Consider the following 22,214-nt stretch of genomic DNA (forward strand, 5'->3'; position numbering starts at 1 on the left):
ATTAGGTTGGGAATGGATGTTGGGGATGTTATCTTTCAATCGTACAGGGCGTTGGTAAGGCTGCATTTGGAGTATTGTTTTGATCAGCTTGCTATGGGAATGATGTTGTTAAGCTGGAAAGAGTACAGAAAAGATTTAGAAGGATGTTGCCAGGGTGTCAAGAGCCTGTGCTATAGGGAGGGGTTGGGCAGATTAGGACTTTATTCCTTGGAGTGCTGGAGGCCGGGTAATCATATAGCGGTGTATAAGATCATAAATGGAATAAATAGGGTGAATGCTCAGAATCTTTTACCCAGTATAGGGGAATCAAGAACCAGAGGCCATAGATTCAAGGTGAGAAGAGATATATTTAATAGGAACCTGAGGAGCAACTTTTTCCGGGTGGTGGGTTTATGAAATGAGGCAGGTCCTATAATAACATGATGGGCTTGCAAGTCAGAATGGGTTATTGGGAAAATGCGCAGAGGAATAATGAAGTCTGATTTTGCTTTGTATCTCTAAAACCTCATTCCTCATTAATAAAACATGGGAGTATGAAGTTTTGGAGTTATGAAGCTTTTAGAAGAGTTATTACCTATTCTGTTTTTCAGTGAGATCATGGCCAACCTGTAACCTAATTCCATAAGAAAATAACTGCAGATGCTGGTACCTAATTCCATATTTGTGGCTGTCTTTTTTTTTTGGGCATGTTCAAGTCAGCATTATCGGTTTTAAAGGGACATTGAATGTGATGATGTTCCTTACAAGTGCCAGATGTTGACAATGAAACCTTGTTGCAGTGAGTTTGTGCAGACAGGCAAGTGAACATGAGGATTGTCGGATTCTTGTCCAAGATAAATTTGAACATGCTTGTGGCCCGGAGGTGGAGAGTAATCTGTCATACTTCTAGTTTCTAATTGTTAGACTGCTTGGGAAGTCAGGAGAATCTTCTTGCTTCATAACATGCCTGGTCTAGGAGCCTCCGTGTCAATGTAAAAACAGAAAATGCTGGAAATACTCAGCAGGTTTATGCAAAGAGAATCAGAGCAAATGTTTCATGTCAAAGATGTTCTGACGAAGGGTATGAAATGTTAACTCTATTTCTCTTTCCACAGACCTGCTATGTGTTTCCAGCATTTTCAGTTTTTAATTTAGATTTCCAGCAACTGCATTTTTTAAATTTCCTACCAGTATTAACATGGCTGGTCCAATTCATTTTCTCGTCACAGCGAGCCCTGAGAATGTTTATGGAGTTTGCCACTCGTTATGGCTTTGAACATATCATATCATATCATATATATACAGCCGGAAACAGGCCTTTTCGGCCCACCAAGTCCGTGCCGCCCAGCGATCCCCGCACATTAACACTATCCTACACCCACTAGGGACAATTTTTACATTTACCCAGCCAATTAACCTACATACCTGTACGTCTTTGGAGTGTGGGAGGAAACCGAAGATCTCGGAGAAAACCCACGCAGGTCACGGGGAGAACGTACAAACTCCTTACAGTGCTGCGCCCGTAGTCAGGATCGAACCTGAGTCTCCGGCGCTGCATTCGCTGTAAAGCAGCAACTCTACCGCTGCGCTACCGTGCCGCAAAGGTGGTTGAGCTTCTCGTATTGGAAGACATCCAATGCCTAGCATTATCTGAGAATTCAGTGTCACGTGCACCTTTCTACTCCAAGGGAAGAAAGGTTGCATTGCCTGATGAATTAGCAATGTTAAACAGTATTATCTCTTTTCATTAATTGAGTCATAGTCATACAGTGTGGAAACTGGCCCTTCGGCCCAACTTGCCCACGCTGACCAACATGCCCCATCTACGAGTCCCACCTGCCCGCGTTTGACCCATATCCCTCTAAACCTATCCTATCCATGTACCTGTCTCAACTACCTGCTCTGGCAGCTCGTTCCATACACCCTTTGTGTAAAAAATATATATATTTCTTGATTCCCCAACTCTGGGCATTTACCCAATCTATTCCTCTCATGATTTTGTACACCTTTATAAGATCACCCCTTATCCTCCTGCACTCCAAGGAATAAAGTCTTAGCCTGCTCAACCTCTCCCTATAGCTCTGGCCCTCGTGTCCTGGCCACATCCTCATAAATCTTTTCTGCACCCTTTCCAGCTTGACATCTTTCCGACAATATGGTGACTAAAACTGAACGCAATAATTTGTGGTTGTTCACAATATTTGGAAGTGCACAGTGCGAGGAGATGCGGACATTTATCTTGATCATTTCATTGGGACAGCGCTGTGGTACAGCTGGTAGAGCTGCTGCGCCCTCCGCGCCAGGGATCTGGGGTCAATCCTGACATCGGAAGCTGTCTGTGTGGAGTTTGCACGTTCTCCCTGGGACCGTGTAAGTTTCCCCGAGTGCTCTGATTTCCTCCCACACCCAAACCCGTGTGGGTTTCTGTAAATTGGCCCTAGTGATTATGGAGTGGATGGGAGAATGGGATGACGTTGAACAAGTGTGAACGGGTGATTGATGGTCAGCGTGGACTCAGTGGGCCGAAAGGGTCTGTTTCCATGCTGTATCTCTAACGTAAACTGATTATCAATGCTTGCATCATTCATTTCCAAGTAAGCTATTGTGGGTTTCCTCTGAAGAAGTGAAAAAAATGTTTATTGGAATAAAAAGGTTGCTTTTATATTATGCTTTTAATGTATATCACAGGCCCATTGGGTGTATGGACATAGAGGTAAGTTTTATGGACTGTCTCAAAGGAGAGGCAGAGAGATTAAGGGGAGGGTATTTCAAACTTTAGATCTGAATATCAGAAGGCAGAGCTGAGAGTGATGAGATGAAAGAGAATAAGGATGTACAAGAGCACATTGGAGGAATTGGAGAATTAACTGAGACATTGGAATAGGGGGTCTGAATATAAAAGGCTGATGTAAATGCACTTGGTAATGTAGATTAAGGAAATGTGGGCTAGGGACTGTTGGTATATACAGAACTTTCTTCTTAAAAAATATTAAGTGATAAAAACGGGCACCTGAATTTCTCTTTAGTATTCCTGGAGAGAAAATGTTGTCGTTTCTTGGCTAATAATCCACTTTACTTGGCCATACTTCAGAAGAATCCATTTGTCAAAATGCCCATGTACCACAGGACTGTGATAATGTTCTTAATTTTCTATTCTATTGTTGACAGTACAGTTTAGTGTTCATTACTATGTATTCCCCCATTTAATACTGCCCATGGTGATCTCCTGATGTCAGCTGGATCATCGTGGGATAAGCACTAAACAGAGTTAAGCTTCTTTCTTCCTTACAATTTGAAAAGAAGTATTGGGTACAGTCGAGTAATTACTCTCTTTCAAGGCCATTAATTCAGAAATCAAATTCAAGTACTGCCATTGCAAATTATCACAGAGTTGTCAGCGAGTCGTACAGCATAGAAACATGTCCTTTGGCACAACGCGTCCACACCAACTAAACGTCCTATTTCCCTGCTTGTGACCAAATATTGTAAATTATATTCGTCAATCTGTTGTTATGTCAAACATGAAAGTTGTGGGGTTGCCACAAAATCCAACTCTCTTGGAGAAGGGAAACCAGTCTCCTCCACGTTTTCAGTATCACACCTGTTCTATAAAAGACCCATTCTTAAAATTACCTGAAAGAGAATTGCATAAATGCAGCTTTGCCTATTTCATCCAAATCCCAAGGACATATTTTCCTTTTAAAAAAGGCCTTGGATCACAGTGTCTGTCTGATTGAGAGGAGAGCAGAACTTTGGAGTATGCAATATCAGGTTTCCACATAAAAGATTTCTGGTACTTTAAAGTATATCTTATACTGGCCAGCACAGTAGGTAGGCATTCAGCTTGTCTGGGCTGTGAAAGAACTCTCCCATTTATCCCACTCCTCCGCTCTTCGTGATTTAGGCTTGGCAAGGTCTGTACCAAATTGTAGCCAGCAAACATTGTCAAACCTGATCACCATATCAACACATCCAATGCTGGCATTGTTTAAAATCTAATGCTGACTTGGCGGCAATTATTAAATACTCGACATTACCAACTAATTACCCTGTGGTTGTTCATTTGTGATCAGATTGAATTGCTGAATGGATGGTTAGACAGACTGCAATAAACAAATTCAATTTTTTTTTTTTTTAATTTGCATGTTATACAAATTCTTATCTGCGGCCAATAATTTCTTGGACTAGCTGTGGGATTTGTCATGTCTAAGCTTACAGTAAAAATTGAAAATGTTGAAAGTAAAGGGGCAGCTTCATTAGCATCTGGAAAGAGAAATGCATATTACCATTTTACCTATAGATTTTTAGATTTATTAATAAGGAGCCCACACTCAAAGCTTAACCGAATATTGTCCGTCAGTGGGAGTGTTTTTATCTTTACATGCAGAATGGTATCAGGATAGAACATCAGCGAACCATTTATTTTCTTCACAAGGGCAGTTGTTTGAATGCTTCAAGTGAATATTTAATCAAACATGTTTTTAAACTCTGGCCATGTATCTGTATTCAGGCACAGAAATGTACTTCTCAGAAGCTTGACATTGCTGGGCAAGGTTTAGTTGGCAAAGTTACCTATTATTTCACAGCTTTCTTTCCAAGCTTCAAAAACTCAGCAGCAACAATCATGAATACTGTTGTTGTTCAGTGAATGATATTTGGATATGCCAAGGCAAAATGGTGAATAGCAGTCTTCACGGCAGTTTGTGAGTGCAGGAAACGGCTCAGAGAGCTTTAAGTGGAAATGAAGGACCAGCTTTTCTTCAGAAAAATAAATGAGTAATTTATGTTTGACAAGTGTCGAGCATTGTGTTCTGTATTCCACAATGGCTAACTCGCTCCTAGTTAATCAGTGTAGTCAACAGCCCGTTTTGAAAATAAAATCACACCACTCCAGCTCACCCGGCAACCGACCTGCAGCGCCCACCTCCAACAGCAGGGGAGAACTCGGCTCACTTCAACTCCAGCTCCCCAGGCCGTGGGAGCAGAAGCAGAGCAATTCTGGCAAGGAATGCCCACAGGGTTGAGAACAACAGTGACAACTGGGAGGACAGCTGGCAGGAGCTGAAGGAATGGAGAACCAGAGTGCAAGCCAACTAAAGTAGTAGTTAGTGTTGCAAGTGAATACTGACTGCATTGAGGGTTTACCATCAACCTCTCAATTATGCAGAACTCCCACTAAGGACAGAGTCCATACAAATAGATTAAACATAAAGGCTGACAATTTTGCTCCTTTTCCTGACTCCCATTTCTTCTGCCTGCTCTCCCAGCTCTTGCGTCCTATATTTTGGCAGAAGATAAATTACGTGCCAGTTTCTGCAGAATCAAAGTGTCGAGCGTCTAAATTCCTTTTTAATCTTATCATAAGTCATTTATATATTATGTGTAGGAAGGAACTGCAGATGCTGGTTTAAACCGAAGATAGACACAAAATGCTGGAGTAACTCAGCGGGACAGGCAGCATCTCTGGAGCGAAGGAATGGGTGACTTTCTGAGTCGCGACCCTTCTCTCTGGAAATAAGTAATTGGTGTCGTTGAGGGTCTCGACCCAAAATGTCAACCATTCCTTTTCTCTAGAGATGCTGCCTGGCCCGCTGAGTTACTCCAGCATTTTGTGTCTATGTTCATTTATCTATATTATTTAGAATATTATAATTCAGACTTCTAAATTGGTAATGAGATGATTATTATAATTTCATTTACTGAAGATTTAAGTTAATCCATTTAGTAGATTTTTAACCTTTTATTCAATCATGATCACTGCTCTGAATACTATAATTATTTTTAACATGAATTATCCACTGACACTTTCAAGATGATTGCACAACTGGCCCACCCAACTGACTGTGTGTGATTTGTAAAAGTGTGATTGTTTTACCGAGAGCTAAATGTTGAAATTGAAACTATGGCAGAATCAGTAGACATTTGTAGCATGCTGTTAGCAACAAGGTGACTGACTCGACATACCAAGCATCACTGACATGGGGAAAATCCAGAGCAATTCCAACAAATGTCGCCCTATGAGATTCATCAGCTCTAATCGGGAACATAAGGTGTCAGTGTTCCTTTATTTTTCCACCTGCCAATTTGCAGGATCTCCATTTTGCTAATGTAAAGCAGCCTTTCAGGTACATTTTTGCTCCATTTGGCCAAGAAGTGTTTTACTTTGTTCATTTTAAAACAAGTTGCAGACAAGGTGAGTGCTGACAGAGTAAACAGATGGGCTCTGTGAATAATTGACTGAAACAGAGCAACAGCAAATTCAATCACTGTTAGTTGAAATTTAGTATTGACTAGCCCAAGTGGACCGGTTGGGCCCAAACCTCTCCTGCATTGGTGCAGCACCTTCTCCTCCCCCCCTCCCCCCTCCTCCCACCCCTCCTCTCCCCCTCCCCCCTCCTTCCCCCTCCCCCTCCCCTCCTTTCCCCCCTTCCCCTCCCCCCCACTCCATCCCCCTCAACCCCCCTTATCCTCCCTCCTCCCTCCCTCCTCCCTCCCTCCACCCCTTCCCTCCCTCCCTCCACCCCTTCCCTCCCTCCCTCCCCCTCCCTCCCTAGGAGATAGATTTAAACTTTTAAATGACTTTAAAAATATAACACCAATTTCAATGAAACTGCTTCCATTAGCACCAAAGGGACGACGGTGAGTAAGATGGGCCTAAAATTGTTGCGCTATCATGTACCATTTTGGCTGTAGTTCAGGAACAAACAAACAAACAAACGAGAGTTTTAGTACATAGATGAGATGAAAGCTTATGTGACCTACAAAGGAATGTAGAGTGGGAGCGGTTAGATCCAGTTGTCGTGGTCCATATTAATACCAATAAAATCGGTAAAACAAGGAACGAGGTTCTGCTGATGAAATTTGAGCAGCTTGGAACTAAATTAGAAAGCAGAACCAAAAGGTAATAATCTCTGGATTGCTACCTGAGCCATGAGCAAATTGGCATAGGGTCGATGGGATTCAAAAGTTAAACGCTCGCTCAAAGATTGGCATGGGAAAAGTGGGTTGGAATTAGTGGGACATTGGCATCAGTATTGGGGAAGGAAGGAGTTGTTGTGATGGCAAATCACATAACTAGAGCCGTAGACAGGGCTTTAAACTAAATAGTGGGTGGGTGAGTTCAACAGATTGGAAAAGTATGGATAAAGTTAAATGGAAGGACTGCACAGGAGAGGTCACCAAAGGAATTTTAAAAAGGGATGAGTCTAACATCAGGCAAGTTGGGGACCATTTTGAGAAGAAGGGTGGTAAATACAGAACTGAAAATGTTACATCTAAATGCACACAGTTTACAAAACGAGGTGCATGAGCATGTAGCGCAATTAGAAATGGGAAAGTATGACATTGTGGATGACATTGCGGGCATCACAGAGTCGTGGCTGAAAGAGGATCAGAGCTGGAAGCTGAATATCCACATATCCACATATACACATTCCATTGAAAAGACAGGCAGGTTCACAGAGGGGGTGGTATGGCACTGTTGGTAAGGAACAAAATCAAAGGTTTCAAAGGTCTTTTATTGTCACATGTACCAATTAAGGTACAGTGATATGCAAATTACCATACAGCCATATGAAAAAAAAAGCAACAAGACACACAACCACATAAATGTTAACTTCAACATCCACCACAGCGGATTCCCCACATTCCTCACTGTGATGGAAGGCAAAAAAGTCCAAGCTTCTTCCTCTTTATTCTCCCACGGTTGAGACAGATCGAAGCTCCCGCAGCCGGCGGTCGAAGCCCCCGAGTCAGGGCGATCGTAACTCCCGCGTCGGGGCGGTTTAAACTCCCGCAGCTTGGAGTTCGCGAGGTTGGTCTCTGACCAGAGACCGCAGGCTCCGAGATGTTAAGTCCGCAAGCACCTCCGAGGTCGACCCCTGGTAAAGGGATCGTGGGCTCCACGATGGTAAGTCTGCCGGCGACCGCAGTGGAGCTCTCAATATCGGTCTGCAGCAAAGGCCACTAACTCCTCGATGTCAGGCCGCAGTGCGGACGGAGATACGATACGGAAAAAAATCGCATCTCTGTCGAGGTAAGAGATTAGAAAAAGTTTCCCCCAACTCCCCCCCCCCACACACCACATAAAATAAGCTAAAGAACAATAAAAATATACATTTAACACATACAATTTAAACACAAAGAAGGAAAAGACAGACAGATTACATCAGGAAATAGAAAAGGTATGTAAGAAAGAAAATGTTACAGTAGTCATGGTGGATTTGAAATGAAACACAACGTAGCAAAGTGTACGGTCATGCACTTTGGTAGAATGAATGTAGGCATAGACTACTTTCTAACTGGGGAGTGGATTCAGAAATCAGAGGTGCAAAGGGACTTGGGAGTGCTGGTGCAGGATTCCCAAAAGATTAATTTGCAGGTTGAGTCGTCGGTAAGGAAGACGAATGCAATGCTAGCATTGATTTCGAGGAGACAAGAATATCAAATCAAGGATGTAATGCTGAGGCTTTATAAGGTGCTGGTAAGGCCACGTTTGGAATGGATAAGGGGAGATCTCATTGAAACCTACCAGATAATGAAAGACCTAAAATGGACATGGAAAGGATGTTTTCAGTCTAGAACCAGAGGGCACATCATCCGAATAAAAGAATGTACCTTCAGAATGGAGATTAGGAGGAATTCCTTTAGCCGTAGGTTGATGAATCTGTGGAATTTGTTGCCACAAATGGCTGTGGAGGCCATCACTGGGTAGTTTTAAGATGGAGATAGATAGGTTCTTGATTAGTAATAATGTCAAAGGTTATAGGAAGAAGACAGGTTGAGAGGGAAAAATAAATCAGCCATGATTGAATGGCACATCTGACTCGAAAGGCTGAATGGCCTAATTCTGCTCCTATGTCTAGTAAATTTATGGAACTTGAGGGAAATTTGTTCGAAACGTGGAACTTTTATTTATGACCATTTGGATCCTGCAAACGCATGGGCTTGAAGCAGGCCTTGGGTTTCATGCAACAAGTAGAATTTCATTCTTGACTGCAACTGATAATGGATCTTTCAGTCTGTATATTTAAAAAAAAATCATCTGTATCTCTCCAGGTGGAGGACGGCACCAAAGATGTAACATTAGGATCCTTAATTGCTTTACTGGTGGCTGAAGGTGAAGACTGGAAACAAGTTGAAATGCCCACTCCCGTACATACTTCATCACCTGCTCAAACTGCACCAGCGGCAGTTCCGATATCGTTTTCCAGCAAAGTGCAGCATTCAGCTGGTAAAGGCGAGTAAGTATGCAGAAACCCAGACAATTTTACAGTTATTGAAAAATGTTATAACTTGCTTAAAACTACTTTCTGTTTGACAGATTTTTGAGACTTTACTGCCACAAAATATTGAAGAATGATCATTCTTGCAAAGTAGGAATTGCATCAAATTATGCACAGCAAACTCTCTCAAATAGGAATGTGAAAATGGCCCGTAAATGTATTAGTGAGTTAGCTAAGACATAAAGAGATAAATATTGACCGGGGGGGGGGGGGGGGGGGGGCTCACCAGTTCATCTGTGCAATAGATCCATTCACACAACCCTAAAGCACATCTCAGTTTAATTTCTCTCCCAAAAAAAGGGGCCCCTCTGGTAGAACAGTACTCCATCGATACAGCTATCCTGTAGTTCAATCTTGGAATGTCAGCCGTGATTATCGTGACAATTTGTCGTCTTTCCCTTTGTCTCTCAAGAGTCCGTTTAAGTCCAGCTGCTCGTCAGATCGTCCAAACCCATGGGCTTGATCCAGGCAGCACACCGCCGACCGGACCACGGGGAATCTTCACCAAAGAGTAAGTACAAATGAATCATCAGCTTAATGCGTGAATTGTTGGACTTTGATAACCTGGTTGAGCCCCCCCTCAGCTTGCACATAAACCAGTGTTACGGTGAAGGGTAAACTGTGCCTGATTAATGGAGGAAGCCAATTGAATATGTACTGCAGTAAGTGTTTAAGTGTTCTAAAGTTATAATCAAAACAATATCCTGCTAAGAAATAACTTGTACATATTTGCCTGTGCAAGAAGGATATGCCAAGAAACTGTTACTCAAATTTGAATAAAAATAATTATCCTGAGGCATTGTTCCTGTGTATGAGTTTCAGTAGTAATTTTGCAAAAGGCCATTTGTAAAATTGAAATGCTGTTTATAAAAGTAATGGTAAGAAAATGAATAATACTTTTTTATGCACTCTATGATTCTTGTCAAGCATAAAATTTGTACTTGCCCACCACGTTTGAGTGCCTTTAGTTGGTGCTTTTTATAGATGTTTTAGTGTCCCCATTACAGCATGAATAGAGGAGTCAGGGTCATCTTACCTGAGGAAGGGCAGAAGTGGTCAGGGGTGAACATCCCTCAAATGTTCTTTTGGGTGTCATGTATCTGTTACCTACTGCAGGTGTAACTCCAGCCTAGCCTTTTAAACGTAGTTTAAAACCACGGAGAGAATGTCATTGTTATTCAGATAGTGTTATTGTGAGCTACTTAATTTCTGGTCCATTAAAAGCAGCAATAGCTGATATATCCCACTATTCAGCATCTGCAGCTCACTGCTGCATACAGGCTGGTGCAGATGTGCTTAATCCAAGTAAAGAGGAAGTCATCTCCGCAAGTGGATCTCAAGTCAAGTCAAGTCAAGTTTATTTGTCACATGCACATACACGATGTGCAGTGAAATGAAAGTGGCAATGCCTGCGGATTGTGCAAAAAAAAGAATTACAGTTACAGCATATAAATAAAAGTTAATGCAGAGAAGACAAAATTTAGTCCCTGGAGTTATAAAAGTTAACAGTCCTGATGGCCTGTGGGAAGAAACTCCGTCTCATCCTCTCTGTTTTCACAGCATGACAGCGGAGGCGCTTGCCTGACCGTAGCATCTGGAACAGTCCGTTGCTGGGGTGGCAGGGGTCCCTCATAATCTTGCTTGCTCTCGATCTGCACCTCCTGATGTATAGGTCCTGCAGGGGGGCGAGTGTAGTTCCCATGGTGCGTTCTGCCGAACGCACTACTCTCTGCAGGGCCTTCCTGTCCTGGGCAGAGCTGTTCCCAAACCAGACTGTAATGTTGCCGGACAGGATGCTCTCTACAGCCCCAGAGTAGAAGCAATGAAGGATCCTCAGAGACACTCTGAATTTCCTCAGCTGTCTAAGGTGGTAAAGGCGCTGCTTTGCCTTACCCACCAGTGCGGCAATGTGTTGTCCATGTCAGATCCTCTGTGACGTGGACTCCCAAGTATTTAAAACTGACGTCCTTCCTGAACCATAAAAGGTTATTGCTTCCGAAGCATGCAGTTGGTGCTGATAGTCAGTAAAATATCCTTATCTTTATATCTGACTCTGGCATTTGTAGTTTGCTATGTTTAATCCTCACTTCAAAATAGAAATAAGGTTTTTGAAGGATAAAGGCTCTCCCTTTTATTGTAGGAAGGAACTGCAGATGCTAGTTTTACCGAAGGTAGACACTAAATGCTGGAGTAACTCAGCGGGACAGGCAGCATCTGTGGATAGAAGGAATGGGTGACATTTCGGGTCAAGGAAGAATGTGTAAGATGTGATAACGAGACAAAGGGGATGGAGATGAAGGAAAATGTAGTCATTGTTAGCTAGGAGAAGGTAACAACAAAGCAAAGAGATAAAATGTAAAAGAGGACAGTCAGACTAGTCGGAGAACTGGCAAGGGTGGAGGGATGGAGAGAGAGGGAAGACAAGGGTTACTTGAAGTTAGAGAAGTTAATATTCATACCGCTGGGGTGTAAGCTGCCCAAGCGAAATATGAGGTGTTGTTCCTCCAATTTGCGCTGGGCCTCATTCTGACAATGGAGGAGGCCCAGGGCAGAAAGGCCATTGCGGGAATGGGAGGGGGAGTTAAAGTGTTTAGCAACCAGGAGATCAGGTAGGTTTAGGCGGACTGAGCGGAGGCGTTCAGCGAAACGAACGCCAAGCCTGCGCTTGGACTCGCTCTCCCTTTTATCCTTGGCTCCTATTTTCAGTCTAGGCTCTTGGCTGTGCTGGGAGGCAAGATTACATTTCTAGCCACAAATCCTGTAGGAGCTTCAGGAAAAGTACATGAACGTCCTCAACAGAAGATCCTACTGATTGGATGTACTGTTTGGGAGGTTATAAAGAATATTCTGTTGTACTGCAGCAAGTAAGAATTTCATTGTTCCACATATGACAATAAAACACTCTTGACTCTTGAATAATATCTGGCCCATGCTCTATAGCCTGGCTACCTTGAGGATACGTCATTTGACTGATGCACAGCAGCTGGAAGGGGAGAATGAGGATGGGAACAGCTTACAATGTGAGGACGTGTTATAACTGCAATCCACTGGGAGGCTCCACACCACTTGCTTCAGGCACAGGTAGAAAGGCAGTTTATGTCTGAATGTAGCAAGGTCTTCCCACCAATATGGACTAGGAATTTTAAACGTCATACTAACCAGACCCTGGGTTTGAGACAATTCAATCTATGTGGCACTGGGATCTGGGCCTTGTGGTTTCATTGGGCACATAAATCCACATAAATCGCTGAACATCTTTACCCAATGATGGTGCAAAATGGAAGGTTACAGACCAGAAACATTGACTATTTCTCTTTCCACGGATGCTGCTTGACCTACCAAAGTTTTCCCAGGGGTGTTCCGTTTATATTCCACCCACTGAGGCTTCCTTAGCATATGCAATTCCCTGTGGAGGTTTCACCTTGATTTTGAGGCTTACCTCAGTAAATCCTGTTTCTGTGTCTGTGCTTCTATTGCTATTGGCAATATTTCTAAGTTGTGTAATTTCCAGGGATGGTTGGATTCTGTGTCAACTTTCTCTTTAGCAGTTTCAGGCAGAATATCTGTTAGCTTTATCGGGTGTTCAAACCTCTTGAAATCAATCATTCTTAATGATCACGATACACAGCAGAAGACACCTCTGAATTGCAGGAGCGCTGGTATGATGTAAGTGGATGAGGTGAAGGTCTTTGGGGGAAATTGGCACATGTCCTCCATGCAGCACTACCATGGCGCACTTTGTCTGGGTGTATGAACTTCTGTCCCAGTATGCCTAGTGGGCGTGCAGTCCCAGATACAAACTATCGCTAAGTTGGAGAGGAAACTGCACAACTGGGAAGGGGCCAAGACTCAAGGTGCTGTAATGTTCAGGTAAATCTTTGGATGTATAGCAAGACCGTAGGACTGCAAAAAGGGAAGCCCAGATGGATTCGAGACAGAGACAGAACGGATCAAATGGACCAGGGGGGCTTAAAATGAGGGAACAGTACAACTGTACAAGACTGGAACAAGCTAAACTTTGGATAAATTATATTTTCGAAGACCAGATGGGAGATGGAGATGGCATGAACAATTGAAAATCTACCATATCACGCCACCTAGTGTTAAGAACCCACATTACATTGTTGATGAACTGTTCATTAAGATAATTTCAACTTAAATTATGGGCTGCCAATTTCAGGCAAGAGTTCACTTATCCGCCAGGCTGAGGCAGCAATTCTCCTGACACCTCTCTTCAGCTGAAATGTATTTAAACATCACCCAACTCTGTGAGGACCTAGATTAGGAAACAATCTTATTGAACCAAGTAAAACTCTTTAATACTTATAATTTTTTTAAAAGTCAGGTTATTATTTGGGATTTACCATTGAACATTTTCATGATGTTTCACCTCAAGAAAGATATAAGAATAAGAAAAAAACAGGGCTATTTAATATTGAAAAGTGTGACACATATATACAATAGAATTGACATAATATTAATGCTGTCACAGCATTCTGTCAGTTCAGACCACTGACAGGTGGTGAACCAGAGAACTGGGTCTCTCAGTTGTCAGGGGCATCGCTTGGCATTTCTGATCAGATCAAATTAGGCTTCAACAGGCAGCTGGGAACCAGCATCTCATTAGGAGGGTCTGTGGACCATGCTGGAAGAAGCAGCATGAACCAAGGACATGCAACTGGCAGGTTTGATCGCATTGCTATCCTTCAATGATCCCGCTCTGTACATAGGCAGCTACTATCTCAAATGTAACTTTAACAATCAATACTTTGCAATTTTAACCTTACATTTGCAGCAACGGGAAGGAAGTCAAATTTGATTCCCATTAAATCAATAAATTCTTAATACATGCAAACTCTTTTAATGCACAAATAGGCAATTATTGTTAGCTTGTATCATTTTAATATATATAATATGTATTATTTTTGTCCTGTGAATATGAAGCATACATTGAATATGAAGTTTTGTTTTGTTGCCTCCATCACAGTGAGGGGGTGTTTGGAGTCACTGTGATGGATGTTTGTGTTGGGGTCATGTGTCTTGTGTTCTTTTTTTTTGTGTGGGACTGCAATGTAATTTCGTTCGGTACCTCGGTACCGAATGACAAATAAAGCTCTGTATTCCTGACATGTATTAGAAGGTGTAAGTAACGAGCCAGGAGAATGGACTGTAGACACAAAATGCTGGAGTAACTCAGCGGGTCAGGCAGCATCTTGGGAGTGAAGGAATGGGTGTCGTTTCGGGTTGAGACCCTTCTTCAGACTGAAGGGTCTCGACCCAAAACGTCACCCATTCCATCTCTCCCGAGATGCTGCCTGACCCGCTGAGTTACTCCAGCATTTTGTGTCTACCTTCGATTTAAACCAGCATCTCCAGTTTTTTTTCCTACACAGGAGAATGGACTGATGAGATTGCTCTCTGAAGAGCCAGCACAGATGCAATAGTGTCTATGTACTGTAATGAATAAGCACAAATATGTGTGTATACACATACATTTGTGAAGGATTGTGCATGTAAAATTTATTTGAAAGGTTTTTTTTTACCCAGAGAGTGGTAGGTGCCTGGAACTGGCTGCCAGGGATGATGGTGGCGGAGGACACAATGGGGACATTTAAGAGGCATTTAGACAGACATAAAGTGACAGGGAACAGAGTCATACAGATCATGTGCAGGCAGATGGGACTAGTTTAAATTAACATTGTGGTCAGTGCAAAAATGGTGGGGCTGAAGACCTGTTTCAGTCCTTTCCTACATTCCAAATTCAGTGGTTTCCTTCAGTTTGTTCAAGAAAATCTTAATACAGAATGTTAATTTTTCAAATTTGTTACTGAATATCCACCATACAACACTGCATTTCTGAAAGGGATTAAGATCCGTTCACAGACATCTCTGATCTGCAGAATCCTGGGCTCATCCATCCCTGGTTATTGAATGCTTCTGGGCATTTTCTTTGAGTGACAGTTACTCCACTACAACATCTGAATTTCTAAATGTTGTCTGAATTGGATTTTTTTTTTCTTAGCTCGATGCTATACACAATCTTATGCCAATTATTTATAATTTAGATTCAAGTCTCAGCTGTCAGTGAGAGCTGAAGCAAATTCTGTTTCATTCTGAAATGACAGCTTGCACAAGCCTGCAGGTGGTGTTAAAGGGGAGGCAGATTTTCCAGGCCTTTGGTTGTCAGGATTTTCTTTCTACTCCCTGTGAATATGTTTATTGAAACTAGTTTGATTAATGTTTTCAGGAAATCACAAAAAATAGAAATGCCTGATTTCAAATCAACTGGAAACAGAAAATGTATAATTGTTCCTAGGTTTTCCTTTAACTAATGGGAAGCATTTAAAAAAAGTATAATTGTGCTCTTGCCACCTCGGGGTGCACATGACATGCTAGTTTACTTGAGTGTTTTCCCTCTTAATTCACTCACCGCTAACTGACTGGTCAATGCATTAATTTGCATTAAGCTGACAGTCTCTGCCATTGAGCAATGATAAATTTATGGGATAATTTACTCTGTAGCCCAACAATGACCTGCAAGTGTCCCTAGGGCAACATGGAGTCAGTTAGTGTGGACGATACCTGACCTCAAGGGCCCCGATGACGACTTTCGGAAAAGGGAATTTTCGTGTTCAAGGTTGACTTATTGTTTGCACGACAGGTGTGATAATCAATAGATGAGTATTACTGAGGGTGAACATAGCCAGAAAACCCTGCAATGAAAGTAGTTTGCTTCATTTTATGTTTGAGGGCTTGTAAAACCCAGACGTGAATAGTGAAACAGCTGCAGCTAATAATAATACCAGCAATCCATTATTGACCACTGATAATGGCACATTTGTGAAGGTAGCTATAAATATATGACATCTCCCAGGTGAGTTCTGGACCCCTGAGATTTGTACTGATTACCATCCACAGTTGTCATTGACATTTGCTGCAGATTTCCAAGACAGTCAGGCAGGAGAAAACAGAGACATATAAATGTATAAATGTGAGGTTATCCACATAAATGTGAGGTTATCCACTTTGGCGGCAAAAACAGGAAAGCAGAGTATTACCTGAATGGTGGCCAATTAGGGAAAGGGGAGATGCAACGTGACCTGGGTGTCATGCATACCCAAAATGGCGGCGCTGCCCTAGCAGCTGCGGCTTACCTGCGGTCCGTTTGTCTTTGTGTTTTTGTTGGTTTTTTTGTCTTAATTGTAGATGTGATGTCGTGTTTTTGTGGTTGTGGTTTTTGTGTGTGTGTGGGGGGCAGAGGGGAACTGTAAAATTGTAAATGTGTCCCTTCCGAACGGAGACCCGACCTTTGTTTTCTTGGTCGGGTCTCCGTTCCTGCTGCGGCCTACCATCGGCCCAACTCCTGGAGCTGGCGGCCTCCAGGGCAACGGTTGCATCTTGCAGAGCCCGCGGACCGGACTCACCATCAGCGGAGCCGGCCGTCCTCGGAGGCTACGGGAGCGGCTGCGACTCGCCTTCGGCTCGGGCCGCGTGGATGCCGACATCGGGAGCTCCGGCAGCGACAGCGTGTTCGCCCGCCCCGGATCGCGGGGCTTGGGTCGGCCCGCCGCGGACATTTCACCATCCGGCGCGGCCTGAAATAGGCCGCGGGATTTTTCGCTGCTCGGTGGGGGCTTCAATGTCGGGAGCCATGACCGCCCCGACGTGCAGCAGCAGCACCAGCGGCAGCGTGTTCGCCAACCCCGGATCGTGGGGCTTGGGTCGGCCCGCTGTGGACCTTTCATCGTCTGGCGCAGCCTGGAACGTGGCAACGACAACAGCCTGACCGCGGGAGAAGATGGCAGGGGAAGGGAAAAGACATTCTGGCCTTCCATCACAGTGAGGAGGGGACTGGAGGAGACTCACTGTGATGGATGTTTCTTTTTTTTGTGTTGGTTGGGGTTGTGTAATTTGCTTATTTTATTGCTTTTATTGTTGGACTGTGGGTGACTAAATTTCGTCCAAAAAACTTGTTTTTTGGATGAAAAATAAAGATATCTTGAATCTTGGTGCACCAGTCATTGAAAGCAAGCGTGCAGGTGCAGCAGGCAGTGAAGAAAGCGAATGGTATGTTAGCATTCATAGCAAGAGGATTTGAGTATAGGAGCAGGGAGGTTCTGCTGCAGTTGTACAGGGCCTTGGTGAGATCGCACCTGGAGTATTGTGTACAGTTTTGGTCTCCTAATCTGAGGAATGACATTCTAGCCTTAAAGGGAGTACAGAGAAGGTTCACCAGATTGATCCCTGGGATGGCAGGACATTCATATGAAGAAAGACTGAATAGACTAGGCTTATACTCGCTGGAATTTAGAAGACTGAGGGGGGATCTTATAGAAACATATAAAATTCTTAAGGGATTGGAGAGGCTAGATGCGGGAAGATTGTTCCCGATGTTGGGGAAGTCTAGAACCAGGGGTCACAGCTTAAGGATAAGGGGGAAGTCTTTTAGGACCGAGATGAGAAACATTTCTTCACACAGAGAGTGGTGAGTCTGTGGAATTCTCTGCCACAGAAGGTAGTTGAGGCCAGTTCATTGACTATATTTAAGAGGGAGTTAGATGTGGCCCTTGTGGCTAAAGGTATGGAGAGAAGGCAGGTACAGGTTACTGAGCTGGATGATCAGCCATTATCATATTGAATGGCGGTGCAGGCTCGAAGGGCCGAATGGCCTACTCCTGCACCTATTTTCTATGTTTCTATGTCTATGTTTCTATGTCTCCCTCCCTTTGTAAGTAATCCAGCTAGTGCAGAATGAAGCAGTTCATTCATTCAGCAACTTCTCAGGGCTCAGGAGTTTGACCATTCCCACCTGTAAAATAATAGAGAAGATCACTCCAGGTGATCATTTGCTAATTGAGTGAGAATCTAAGTCTGTTCCACCATTCAATTAGATTGTGGCTAGTCTGTATTTTATCAGTTAACTCCTTTCTTCCATAACCCTCAATATCCTTGCTAAAGCTAAACCTACAAACTGCCCAGAATCCACAGCCTTTCTATTTTGCAGAGGTGGATTTTGGATGGTGAAAGACATTCTTCTACTATGTTTTGCAAAAAAAGTACTAAGTCCGGACAGTTTACATGCATCTTCCTCAAACTCAAAGTGTATTGTAAACTCAAAAGTGATTATCAAAAAAATGAGGTTATCGTTTTTTAGAGTTGGAATTATTTAACACAGAAACTGGTTCTTCAGCCCACTAGCACTATCCAACACACTAGGAACAATTTATTATTTTTACAGATGCCAATTAAGCTACAAACCTGTGCGTCTTTGCAGTGTGGGATGAAACTGGAGCACCCAGGGAAAACACACGCAGTCACGAGGAGAACGTACAAACTCCATACAGACAGAGCCCATAGTCAGGATCGAACTCAGGTCCCTGGCACAAAAAGGCACCAACGCTAAAGCTGCACCACCCTGCTGCCCTATTCGTCAATATTTTTTGTGGGCCTATCAACTACAGTATAGGTCCAACCTTTATTTAACTTCTTAAACTGCATCACCTCACAAATGTTGGAATTAGTGCAGTTTTTAGTTTCACAATAATGTGACACTCATATTACTCGATAAAGGTATTGAAATCAGAAGTAGATATCAAAATACTTGAATCCTGCTGCATTGCTTTTATGTTAAATATAGTACCATAGCAGGCTGTCCTTTCAGGGTTATGAAAGTCTTTTGCCGTATATGACAGTTCAGTTGCCCGTATCTTTTTCTTCAGTCCAGCACAATTACATAGAAACTGATCATTGCTGCATGCCCTCTGGACTTAAGCCATTATTTTTTTTAAATCTAACAGCCTAATCACTGGAGTATTCGTACTGTAGTAAATTATTCAGATCCGTATTGAGGATCGTTTTGGTAACAAAGTCAGGAATCCAGTAATTGAGTGGGTCGATAGAAGGGAAAGCATATCCTAGGTGATAACTAAAAGAAGATATTTGTGGATGGTATTTAATGTATTCTAGTTTTCAGAATACCTGTGCTAAATCTAATTAAATACGGTTTTGAATGGTCTTACTGTCTGAGTGAAAAGTTGAACCGAATATGTGAAATGACTAGGAATAGTTCCGTGATTCCTTTTAAAAAAAACATAAAGTGTCTGAGTAACTCTGCGGGTCAGGCAGCATCAATGGAGAACATGGATAGGTAACGTTTGTGGTCGGAGTCCTTCTTCAGATTGATTGTGGGCGGGTGGGGGGGGGGGGGGGGGGGGTCGGAGGATGGGGAGAAGGAAGAGAAGGAAAGCTGGAAGGGAGGAGGTGCAGGACAAAGCCTGGAGGGTAATGGGTTTTTTTTACAGGTGAGGAGGGGGTGGGGTTTGATAGGGAGATGGTGGGCAAAGGCCAGAGATGAAAAGACAGATAGATAGCTATCTCCTTGGACTATGCTTTCCCTTCTATCCACCCACCCAATTACCGGATTCTTGACTTTGTTGCCAAAACATATTGGCCATCTGACTAAATTACTACAGTACAAATGTGCGCAAGAAAAGGATTAAAGAGTTGCAAATTGTGAAGCTAGAGGAAGGAATGCAGGTGGAGGAGAGAAATAGTTATGAGTCCAGGTGGGGCACAGGGGAGAGGGAAAGGGAGGGGTTGAGGGGAGGAGGGTAGATCCGGGGGTTCCCTCCTCCCCTCTGTGCCCCACCTGGACTCCCACCTATTTCTCCCCTCCCCTTCCACCTACATTCCTTCCTCCAGCTTCACAATTTGCAACTCTTCACCTTTTGTCTTTTCATCTCTAGCCTTTGTCCACCATCGGCCTATCAAAAATCCCCCTCACTTGCATCAACCTGTTATTTGCCAGCATTTGTCCTGCCCTCCTCTCCCAAACATTCACTCTGAAGAATTACCGACCGAAAACATCACTTATCCATGTTTTCCAGAGATGCTGCCTGATCTGCTGAGTTACTCCAGCAGTTTTTGTCTTTTTTGTAAACCAGCATGTGCAGTTCCTCGTATCCATAATTCCCTAGTTCCTTGTTTTAAGTTTTTTAAAGCATTGGTTGTGAAGCTTGTCACTCGCGTTGAAATAATTATTTCACCACCACCATTCAAAATGGTATTGAAGAATCAAAGTGGAGTTTGATTTTTACTTAAAATTCCCACTTCAGCCTTGGGCTAACTCACGTTGATGGACACTGCAGTTTAGTCCCAGTAAGATGTGTGACTTTTCTTAACATAGCAAATTTGGTACATGAAAATGTGCCAAAAGTAATTTAACTGCATCAGGCTATTATCACAGCAATTTAGATAACTAGAGATCCAATGAGATACCATGAGTAGGGTATTGCTCGAGATGAGGTACCCATTCCAGTCAGACTTCGTATTGCACGCGCTCTGCAAAGGGTCAACCCAGGCAAGGCTGCAGGCCCGGATGGAGTTCAAGGAAGGGTACTTAGGGACTGTGCTGAACAGTTGGCTGAGGCATTCACCAGGATCTTTAACCTGTCATTATCTCTGGCTACGGTCCCCGTGCCTGAAGTCGGCTACCATAGTGCCGGTGCCGAAAAAAGCAAAGATCACCAATCTGAACGACCACCGTCCGGTTGCCCTAACTCCTATAGTCATGAAGTGCTTTGAAAGGCTGGTCCTCTCACACATCAAATCCAGCATCCTTGCCTCACTGGACCCACATCAATTTGCATACAGGGCAAACAGATCCACAGAGGACGCCATCTCTCTGGCTCTTCACACTGACCTGGAGATACAGGGCACGTACGTGAGGATGCTATTCATTGACTATAGCTCTGCCTTCAACACGGTCATCCCCACCAAGCTCATCACCAAACTCCACCAGCTAGGCCTCAGCTCGTCGTTATGCGACTGGATCCTGGACTTCCTGCTGGAGTGACCGCAGGCAGTGAGAATGGGCCCGCACCTGTCCTCCACTATCACCCTGAGTACCGGCCCACCACAGGGCTGTGTTTTGAGCCACATGCTCTACTCCCTATTCACACACGACTGTTCCTGCATTCGACACCAACACCATTTTCACGTTTGCAGACGACACATTGGTGATCGGGCTGATCACCAACAGTGATGAAACAAAATACAGAGCAGAACCTGGCGGACTGGTGCTCTGATAACAACCTGTCCCTAAATATCACCAAGACCAAGGAGCTGATCATCAACTTCCGTAGGTCACACAACAGGGAATACGCCCCGATCTTTATCAACGAGGACAGTGTGGAGAGAGTGTCCAGCTTCAAGTTTCTGGGCACTCACATTTCGGAGGACCTAACATAGTCCAATAACACTGCTGCGCTGGTGAAGAAGGCACAACAACAACTGTTCTACCTAAGAACACTGAAAAAGTCTGGTCTACCCCAACAGCCGCTGACGACCTTCTACCGCTGCACCATAGAGAGCATCCTAACACATGGCATCCCTGTGTAGTATCTCAGCTGCACGGAGACAGAGAGGAAAGCTCTTCAGCGGGTAGTCCATAGAGCTCAGAGGACCATCGGAACACAGCTACCAGCCTTGGAGTGCATCTACAACACACGATGCCTCAGAAAAGCCACCAGCATCCACAAAGACTCTTCACACCCCTGCAACAGTCTGTTCGAACTTCTACCATCGGGCAGACGATACAAGGCCTTCTCCGCCCGCACCTCCAGACTCAGGAACAGCTTCATCCCCAGGGCCATAGCTGCTCTGAACCGGTCCTGCTGAGCCGGATGGTCACAACGCACAGTGAACCGGCACAGATCTACTTGCACTTTATTCTGTTTTAAAACTGTTCTAATTTGTTTCATTGGGTTGTTTAAATTAATATTGACTAGCTAATTAATTTATTGCATCGTACGGGAGGCGCATTCCCAATCTCGTTGTACCCCTGTACAATGACAATAAAAATATATTGTATTGTATTGCAAAAAGAGGGAAACTGAACTGTGGTGTTCCAATTTCACCAGCAGATGGCACTGCAGTCACCTTCAGATTTCC

At 43.6% G+C, this 22,214-nt stretch overlaps 1 protein-coding gene across 2 annotated transcripts in view; it reads left to right on the forward strand.

Annotated features, from left to right (window-relative positions):
- Positions 1–22,214, forward strand: part of pdhx (pyruvate dehydrogenase complex component X) — a 157,971-nt gene that overhangs the window by 66,656 nt on the left and 69,101 nt on the right. For both annotated transcript variants that reach the window (XR_013548425.1, XM_078415062.1), the window contains exons 4-5: positions 9,037–9,221; positions 9,676–9,774. Coding sequence is in view for 1 of the 2 variants with exons in the window: in XM_078415062.1 (XP_078271188.1) it covers positions 9,037–9,221; positions 9,676–9,774 (284 nt within the window). In the remaining variant the exon portion in view is untranslated. The remainder of the gene's footprint in view (positions 1–9,036; positions 9,222–9,675; positions 9,775–22,214) is intronic.

Source organism: Rhinoraja longicauda, chromosome 18 (assembly GCF_053455715.1).
Source record: "Rhinoraja longicauda isolate Sanriku21f chromosome 18, sRhiLon1.1, whole genome shotgun sequence".
Classification (NCBI taxonomy): Eukaryota; Metazoa; Chordata; class Chondrichthyes; order Rajiformes; family Arhynchobatidae; genus Rhinoraja; species Rhinoraja longicauda.